Here is a 9,440-nt window from a genome sequence, read left to right on the forward strand (position 1 = left end):
TGTTCCATGGGCATGAGCAGAGCTAAAACCAGAGAGGGGCTGGGAGCTCCCCAGTGCATTACACAGCAACGAGGAGAGACCTGTGAGCACTTCTCTCCCCAAGCCACTGTATTCATTTCCCCTCCTGTCCCAGCCCCTCTCTTCCTTGCCTGGTTTATTTATTCAGCCCCCCCTCACAGCCCAGTTTGGCTGTTCCGGTGCTGCAGGAGATACCAACTGAACCCAGACTAAAAGCCAGCTCTGCCCTGTCAGGGCTATCAGCAAACACCAGCACCAGGAATTTTAATTGACGTAGCCGCTCACTGGGCTCCGATAAGACCCAGCATCACCCCACGGCTGGAGGGGTCGACCCTGCTCCCCAAACCCATTTGGGGGGCCCTAACCCCACTCCATGCCCTGCTGGGGGTCTGCTACTGCCCAAGGCAGCACTGGGACACACTGGGAAGGAAGTGGTGGCTCCCACAGCATCCCCCCCCCCCCCCTCCCCGGCCTGCAGGAGCTTGGTGGTCTTCTCCCCTTATCAGCCCTTATCTCCCGAAGCCGCTCGCTAATGTGACCTTAATGGAGCTAAAACCGACCTGATTTGGTTTATTGCTGTTTAGCCCAAATCCCCCCCCCCCTCCCCTCCCTCTTCTCGCTTCCCCCTTGTTTCGGGAGCATCGAGGGGAAGGGTCTGGCTCCGTCTGCGGGAGCTGCAGGGGGGGCAGCGCATGGGGACCCCCCCCCCAACGGAGGGGCCAGGGGTGGCGCTTGGCCCGACGGCTACGGGAGGGTCAGAGCCGGGCAGCGGGGCCCGGAGCGCAGACGGACGGCCCCGACGGGCCCCGCCGGCCGCGGGGATGCTGCCCACCCCCTTCTCGGTGAAGGACATCCTCAACCTGGAGCGGACGGACACGGCCGGGGCGCCCCTCGGCCCCCGCAGCCCCGGCGGGGAGGAAGAGGCTCCGCGTAAGTGACCGGAGGGGTCGGGGGGGAAGCCGGGGCCGGGGGGTGTCCTATGGAGCCGCTTTCGTTCCCCCCGGGTGGAAAACCGAGGGCAGCGGAGCCGCCCGTTGCATCTTCGCACCCTGCAGGCACGGTCCCGCTGGAGCAGGGGTTCCTCGTCACGGACCGTGGAGAGTTTCCTCCTTTTCCCTTCTCTTTTCCCCTTTGCTCACTTTTTTTCCTCTTTTCCCCTTTTTTCCCCTCTTTTTCCCGAGGGTTTAGGGGTTTTTGGGGTTGTTTGGGGCATTTTACCGGCATCCCGGCAAGCATCCTGCGCATCCCTCCCCGTGCGCCCTCGGGGAAACGAAACGGCCGCCGGCGAAGGGAAGAATAGATGGAGCTGGGGGGTTCTGCCGACAACCCCAAATCGATGTCACAGCCCCCCCGTATCGATGCTCCAGAGCTGTCCCCGCTGGGGACGGGGACGAACGACCCAAGGGACAATGAGGGGATGTGGCTCCGGACCGGGTCCATACCTGCCCTCCAGCGCCCCGGTTCCCAGCACTGTGCCCCCCACTTTCCCTGAGCCCCTATTGTGGTTGCTGGGGGACCGAGCGCATCCCAGGCAGGATGTGCAGGACCCGTGATTACCTCACCTGCAACACAAACCCCAGCAGGTTAAAACAGACCCAAATAACTCCTTTACATCTTTGCTCAGATCTGATGTTTTCCCCTCCTTCATTCCCAGCCCTTTTCCTTTTTCGGGGTTTGCTTCCATTCGGGATTCTCCTTTCCATTGGTGCTGCAGGTAATTCCTGCCAGAGATCCGACTGCTGTCGCTTCCATCACTCCTGAACATGATGATGGGAAGGGGATTTGCCTTTTGGAGTACTCAAACCTGCGGGTATCCCACTTTCCCTGTGCTCCTTCGGGCTGGGGCTCCCACAGCAGCAGGGTTAGGAAGGACCAAAAGGCGGCATTATCCAAAATCCATGTAACAGCCTAATTCCATCCCAAAAAGGAGGGAATTGTTGAGATTTCCCATTAAATACCACAGGAGAGTTGATGTTAAACTTACCAACTCTCAGCCCTGCTTCATCTGCCCCATTCCCGGTCCAATCCCTCCTTCGGAAGCACTCCCCGGTCCCAGATCCAGGCTCGGGTCTCACTTTGGCTTTTCCTCACTGCAGGACATCGTTTGCTCTCCCCCGCTCCGGAGGCAGGGGAGCAGAGAGCTGACCCCTGCCACCACCCCCGGCAGCGGCAGCGCAGGAAGCCTCGGGTTCTATTCTCGCAAGCGCAGGTCTCGGAGCTGGAGCGGCAGTTCAAGCACCACAGGTACCTCTCTGCCCCGGAGAGGGAGCATCTGGCCCGTGTGCTCAAGCTCACATCCACCCAGGTGAAGATCTGGTTCCAGAACCGCAGGTACAAGTGCAAGAGGCAAAGGCAGGATAAGTCCCTGGAGCTGGCTGCCCACCCGCTGCCTGCCCGCAGGGTGGCAGTGCCCGTGGTGCTGGTCAGGGATGGCAAACCCTGCCTCGGGGGGGCCCAGACTTACCCGGCCCCGTACAGCGCCGGCCCTTACTCCTACAGCTCCTACTACAGTGCCTATAGCAGCAGCCCCTACAGTGGTAGCTATGGGGGAGGCTATGCTGCGGTGCCCCCCAGTGCCACCCCCAGCAGCCACACTGTGAATGGGAGCTTGGGTATGGCCAGCGCAGCTCAGCACCAGCCCCTGTGCTTGCAAGCCACAGGGCAAGCAGGAATCAGGGCTTGGTAGGTGATGACTGATTGGGAAGCACCAAGGAAAACCCCAGTGCGTTCGGGATGGGAGCCGGATCCAGAGGTGTCTGACCCCTGGACAGCGGGATGACTCCAGGACATCCATCCCATGTCTGCAAAGGCAGAGCAGGAGAGAGGGGGACCCAGGGACTCAGGGTGTTTATTTATTCAGTGCTTTGCAGCAGGGGATTTGCTCCTCCAGGCTGCCAGCACAGGACCTCAACACTGGATTGCTTCCTAAGGACAACTGGGAAACAGGGTCTGTGCACATCGCTGTGTGTCACTGTTCTATGGACGCTATTGGACACTTGGAGTTCCTCTGATCTTCTGAGATGTGGTTTTCATTGATATTTCTTATGATCTTTGGTGTTTATTTTGGTCTTTACTATTATTATTTGCAAATAAAACCCCAGGATGGTGAAACAGTTTCAGTCGCTTTGCAGCAAAACCTGATCCAAAGCAAAACCAAACACACAACCCCCAAATCAATCAATAGCAGTAATTAAACCAGAAAGGCAATCACCTTGTGCTCCAAGCCTGGCCTGCGTCAGAGGATCCCAGCTCGGTCTGGGTTGAAGGGATCTCATCCTGCTCCAACCCCTGCTCCACTAGAGCAGGTTGCTCCAAGCCCCATCCAACCTGGCCTTCAAGCTGAACAAGCCCATCTCTCTGAGCATCTTTGTGGCCTCCTCTGGATCCATCACAGGTGAGCATCCCTCCGAGGCACCAACGCTGCTCCCCCCTCTTACCCCTCTCACCCCAAACCCCACATTGGAAGCATTCTGACCCCCAAAAGGATGAACTCACTTGGGCATCATCCACCATAAGAGTTCAGGGGAGCAAGAGGGGGGCAAAGGAGGAGGCTGAGGTTTGGCTGTGGATCCATGGGGAAGGGTGTCCTGAGCAAAGGGGAGCAGCAAGCAGCAGGGAGCCTGTGGGAGCCAAGACACCAGGGAAGGGCGTCACTCATGCCAGGGATCTCCAATCAGGCCTCAGAGGCTTGGCTGCCTGCCCTACAAATGCGGAGCCGGAGGGTGGGAAGGTCTGGAGGCTCTGGGCAGGGAGAGGAAGAGGAGCAGGAGCGCCTGAGAGCAGGCAGCAGTGCCCAGCAGGGATGAGCTGCACCCCAGCAGCAGCCCAGCACACAGCACCCATCACCTCCAGGCCCCGGACGTCCTTCCTCATCCAAGACATCCTTTGGGATGGGGTGGAACAGGGAGCGCAGCTGGAGAGGGGCAAGAGCAGAGGATGCGGCAGCCAGGATGGGGAGCCAGGGGCAGCGGCAGTGGAGGGGAGCAAGGGCAGCTCTGCCCCAGGGCACCCCACCAGGAGCCCTCATCCCGCAGGAGCATCCCAAGCCCAAGAGGCAGCCAAAGGTAAGGGGGTGGAAGCTCCTGGCTGGGGAATGGATCAGCAATGGTTATGGTTGGGTCGAGGAGACAGGATCCAGACCCAGATGATGGAGCCGAATGAGTTGTGCTTTAAATACCATGAGTATCTGTGCTCTAGGGGTGGGAAAGGAGGAGGAATAGCAGCAGTGTAATAGCAAACCTCTCACCGGGCGCTTCAAACAGCTCAGAGGTCTGAACCTGCCTAAAGTACCACTTCAAAATGAAACCCAACTAATGCATTTCTGTGATTTCTTGGGAAATAAAGTTCCCTTCTATGTGGAAGGTGCTCAGCAAAGGCACCATGGGGCTGCCAGCCCAGAGAGGCAGCTTGTGCCCATCCTTGATGCCACCTCAGCCGAGCTCATTGGTGCCTCTGGTCCTTTGAATGTCCCCGTGTTGAACCTGTGCTGCTTGAAGCCCTGATTTCACAGCCTGTACCCCCATATGTGGTTTACTAACAGTAACGTGCTCCTCTTGCCACAGCATCCCTTCCTAGCACATAACTCCTAAATTCCTTGTGGGAATAACGTTTCCCTGCGGAAGCATCACACTGAAAACCATACCGGGGAGCAAATCCCTGTGCCTATTCCCATCCCAAGGTGGGGGTTACACGGAAAGGACCTCACTGCATGAATAGACTTGAGAGGGTTTAACACTCCTATGGGATGCATCCCAGGGAATGCAGCACCTTTGTGCCTCAGGTGCCATAAGAAGCAAGGCAAACACTGAGATGCTGCTTTGGGGCTGCAGTGATGCACATAAAGCCAGGCCTGAAGGTTTCAAAGTGTGCCCCCAAAGTTCTCACCATTGCCTTGGAACCATGAAAGCAAACAGGGAGGGATTTATTTGCAATGCTTCCTCCCTGCAGCCTGCTCTAAGCTGCACTGATTTCCCCGTTCTGGGCTGTCCTTTGTAACCTGAGGACAGAACCTTCTGCTCTTTGGGGAATCGGGATTTTCCCATAGGCTGAGGAGGAGAATTCAAACAAGCACCTTCATAGCATGAATCCTGCAATACAAACCTCCAGAGCTGTTGGTGCCACACTGTACATAACACTAGCACCCAGGCAGACCCCTCTACCACTGCAGACCTGCCCTTTTGGATTCATTTGAGTGCCTTGAATTGTGTATTCCTATTGAATGGCAGGGATGGGGCAGCCACAGCTCTGGGCACCCTGTGCCAGCACCTCAGCACCCTCACAGGGAAGAGCTTCTGCCTAAGAGCTCATCTCCATCTCCCCTCTGGCAGGTTAAAGCCATTCCCCTTGTCCCTCCAGGGTCACCACCGCTATTTCTCTCTCTGCAAAGGGAGCATCAAGGGGCTGGGGCTCTTCCCAAGCATCTCATTCCCATCTCTTTCCTCCCACAGACACCCCAGCAGATCCCTACCCGTCAGACTGTGCCCCCCCACTGCAGCCCATGGCTCCGTGTCCCCCCAGGCAGGCGAAGCGCTCGCGGGCAGCCTTTTCCCATAGCCAAGTCCTGGAACTGGAACGGGAATTCAGCCACCAGCGGTACCTGTCTGCCCCCGAGCGAGCCCGCCTGGCCCGAGCCCTGCAGCTCACCGAGACCCAGGTGAAGATCTGGTTCCAGAACCGGAGGTACAAAACCAAGCGGAAAGAGGTGGCCTCCGGCATCACCAGACTGGGCACGCCGGATGCGGCCGAGCTCCATGGAGCATCCCTGCTGGCGCTGCGGGGAGGATGGCACTACCTGCCCTGCCTCTACTACCTGAGCGCCTGGAGCCCTGCCTGGTAGCAGCTGCTTGTGAGCAGAAAGCAGCTTTTTCTCTTCTATGTGGTGGGGGTTTAATCCTGCCTTGCTTTTCCTAGTGTTAACCGAGACCCTGCGCCCAGCATTGATCAGCATCTAGGTGCTGCACAAGCCTCTCTTGTTGCTAACAGAAAAGAACCCAAACAGAGCCCCAAAATCCCCCCTCGAGCTTTTAATTCAGCTCATTTGATTGCACTGTTACGAGGTGGAACTGCAGCTGTAAAACACTGCAGGCTTTGGGGGGGGCAGAAAGGGATGGCATCTCTGCCATTGATAGCATCGTGGTTCATGGTCCCAGAAGGGACTTAGACACCTCCCCCCCCCAGTACTCCCACATGCTGTGAGGCAGCACCACCGGTAATGCAGGTGGCTTTTGGGGTGACCTAAACCCCTTTCCACTATGAGGGACAGGAACCTGAAGTGCCCAATGGCCCCAGCTCCCCTGAGCAAACCCATCCCTCTGCCCCTGGATGCTGAGATGCCAACTGCTGCCTTGAGAAGCCAAACCAGCCCCTCAGGAACACGGACAATAGCACAATGACAGATGAGCTTTGCATATCCGGGTGTTGCTGCTGTTTGAACATTCCCATATGAGCTCTTTAGAATAGCAACGGCTCCGAGCTCAACGCTCCCACCAGCTTCCAAAGCACCAGACTCCCTGTTTGCCATTGAAATCAGCCCGAGCCCAGTGTCAGGACATGGGGACAAGAAGGGGATGAGACCTTTACAAGTGGATTCTTAGGGAGACAATAATTTGCACTGGTAAAGTAGCAAAGATTGGGGTTTTTTGCACCTAATCATACTTAAAACTTGAGGTGCCACTAAATCCATGGGAGAAAGTGTAAAAATAAATGAGATTTCCAAAAGAAGGAACACATCAACTGCTTTTGTCACTCGTGTCCATCAGCAGAGCTCTGCTGGAACACATAGAACACCCTGGGATAAAACAGGAGAGGTTTCTTCCCTGTGGTGCCTGTTCTGACAGAGAACTCAGAATCACCCTGGTCCAACCCCCTCCTGCAGCAGGGAAATAGAGAATTAAACCAGAACCTGCTTAGATCTGTCCCTTTAAACCAGTTTATTTGGAAGCTGAGCTTTGCCTTGCCAATAGACTCAGATGGTGCAAGCTCACAAAGATGAAGCTGCTGGGGGATGCGGATGAGGGAGGACAGGGAGGGGAGAACGCACAAACTAAAGCCCTTTGCAGTAGATACTTGTGTGCTCTTGCTATCAAAGCCCTTGCTGGCTTTGGAGGACAACCAGTTGCTTTCTAATAGCTTGAAAGTAACCCTTAATATCTGGAGATATCATTTTCCTTCCAGCTCCTGCTCTCAGATGCTGCGTGTCCCTGGTGCTTGAAGCAGACATCTCCCCTGCAATGCGTTTCAAACCCAGCCCTGCTGCTTATCCACTTTGCACTTTGCTTATCCACTGCTTGGAACAGCAAAATAAAGCCTTTCTGGCCTCAAAGCCAAGCCCCAGCAGGGCACGGATTCCTCTCCAAGGGGAAAAGGCCCTGCCAAACCTCAGGATGCTGCTTAAATCAATGCAGAGACACTGAAGGTGCACCAAATACACTGGATTAGCAGCTCTGAGCATCCCGGAGCTGCCCCTGAACAGAGATCATGGCACATCCTTTGCACAGGCAGCAGAAGAGCAGCAGGGATGGGCACATAACATTGGGAAGGACTGAATTGGGCTGGGAAAATCAGATCTAAGCTGAAAATTAGCTGTAAACTGAACATCTTGGATGCTTCTTTGGGAAAATGTGGTGTAGCTGCTTCTCTCTTCCCCACTGATGGTTTCTAACCAATAAATGTCCTTCTTGCTGCTTCAACACCCAACTGCTCATAGTTAACTCCTGGCACAAAGAAGCCCAGTGCAAATAGTTGCTATTTTTGTACATATTTTTTGATACTATTTCATCTGATTTGTGTTGTCCTTTGGAATAAAGAGCTCAGAGTCTTTACTAAAACCCAGCTGCCTCTGTGGGGTTTTTGCCCTGGGTCTGGGGGTTCTTTTGACCCTGTTTCTGGCCATGGGTGCCCCATCAGCTTCTCCCATGCAGATGCTGCACCCAAGTGAGTTTTGTGCAGTGAATTGTCCCAAGCACCAGCTCACAAGGTGGGAAATCATCATTCATCTATGTTTCATGCAGCCAAGTAGAGAGTGTCTGAGCATCCTCTAATCCCATTTACCATCTGATGAACATGAAACAGGTGACTACTTCCCAAAAGTAAGAGTTTATATAGGGAAGTACCTTATTTATCACCCCAAAATTACCCATAATCCCACAGTTTAAACCTAATCCCGCTGGCATCCAGAAATAAAACCTGCTCCCAGGTTTTATTTCTGCCCCTGTTTCCCCTCCTGCAACCACATCAGCACAATCAGGGCAGTGCTGGGCTCCATAAGGAGAAGAATCCATCCTGGGAGCTGTCAGTGTGAATGTTTCCCCTTGTATAGGGGTGGAGAGGGACCAACCTTGGGCACACACTCCCTCCCTGCTGCTGTTGGCAGCAGCAGCTTTGCCTGCATGGAAAGCAAAGTGCAAGAACCACCACTGCACCCAGCTTCAATGGCTTCAAAAGGGAACAAATCGAAGCCAAAGCAAGCATTAAGAGGGCAAAATGAACAGGTTCTGGCTCAGACATTGGTGCTGGTTGGAGGCAGGGATGCTGGCAGCAGATCCAGCCCCTTTGCAGCCTCTGCCATGGAGAAGCATCTTGGCCATGTCTCCCCTTGCAGCAAGCACTGCCCTCTCTCCTCTCCTTCCCAACCCTACTCTCTACAACCCCAAGTGGTTTCTTTATGGGCAGAAGATGGACTTCAGTCGGTTTGTCCTTTCCTTGTCCAAGCACAAAGCACGAGGACAAAAAGGAAGGGCTGTGCCATTTGGATAACCAAAGCATCGGAGGGTGTTACAGCATTAATCCCAGCGGGAATGACATGGGAGGCTTTCCCGCTGATAAACAGCCCCTTGATTCATAAAGGGAAGAAAAATCCCCCCCTTAACTATGGGGACTTGGAGTTCTAATGAGCCTTAACAAAGGAGAACTCCTGTTTGTACACAACCAGAAACAGAAAGCATCATTTAATGTCTGTCAATTAATGTCACGCTCCGCCGCTAACGCATCCATCAAGATTAAAGAGCTTCTAATGCTGACATAACATTTACACTGCTTTGTGCCAACTCATTTATCTGAAGCTAGGGGAAAAGAAGGCAAGAAAGAAAGAAAAAAGGCAGCCTTTGGATAATGTAACTGTTGACTAACATTTGCATGCAATAAACCACATACTTGGCACGGACTCGCAGGCCTTGGGCCAAGAGAAATCTTCAACTTGACCTACACAACATTTGCAAAGCAGAGCAGTGGGAACAAGATTGCTACATGGAGCTAAATAGGGGATGGAAAAGGCAAGGACACTGCATCAGGCTGGTGGTTCCCCCTGGTTTTGGTAGCACTACAAAGATGCTTTGGAGGGAGGCACAGAAAACCTTTCAGCAATGAGCAATGGGATGAACCTTTCGGGATGCGCGGATGCTTCCCAAGGAAAGAGGCAAACTAAG

General features: G+C 54.5%; 2 protein-coding genes across 2 annotated transcripts; both read left to right on the top strand.

Annotated features, from left to right (window-relative positions):
* The first annotated feature begins 710 nt into the window (after window positions 1–710).
* NKX2-6 (NK2 homeobox 6) lies at window positions 711–2,704 on the top strand. Its single transcript, XM_034070602.1, has 2 exons — window positions 711–948; window positions 2,115–2,704. The coding sequence occupies exons 1-2, from the start codon at window positions 711–713 to the stop codon at window positions 2,702–2,704; spliced, it is 828 nt and encodes a 275-aa protein (XP_033926493.1).
* Window positions 2,705–3,820: 1,116 nt separating this feature from the next.
* On the top strand, window positions 3,821–5,854 carry NKX3-1 (NK3 homeobox 1). The gene is made up of 2 exons (XM_031043294.2): window positions 3,821–4,010; window positions 5,466–5,854. The coding sequence occupies exons 1-2, from the start codon at window positions 3,821–3,823 to the stop codon at window positions 5,852–5,854; spliced, it is 579 nt and encodes a 192-aa protein (XP_030899154.2).
* The last annotated feature ends 3,586 nt before the right edge of the window (window positions 5,855–9,440 follow it).

Source organism: Melopsittacus undulatus, chromosome 18 (assembly GCF_012275295.1).
Source record: "Melopsittacus undulatus isolate bMelUnd1 chromosome 18, bMelUnd1.mat.Z, whole genome shotgun sequence".
NCBI classification, from domain to species: domain Eukaryota; kingdom Metazoa; phylum Chordata; class Aves; order Psittaciformes; family Psittaculidae; genus Melopsittacus; species Melopsittacus undulatus.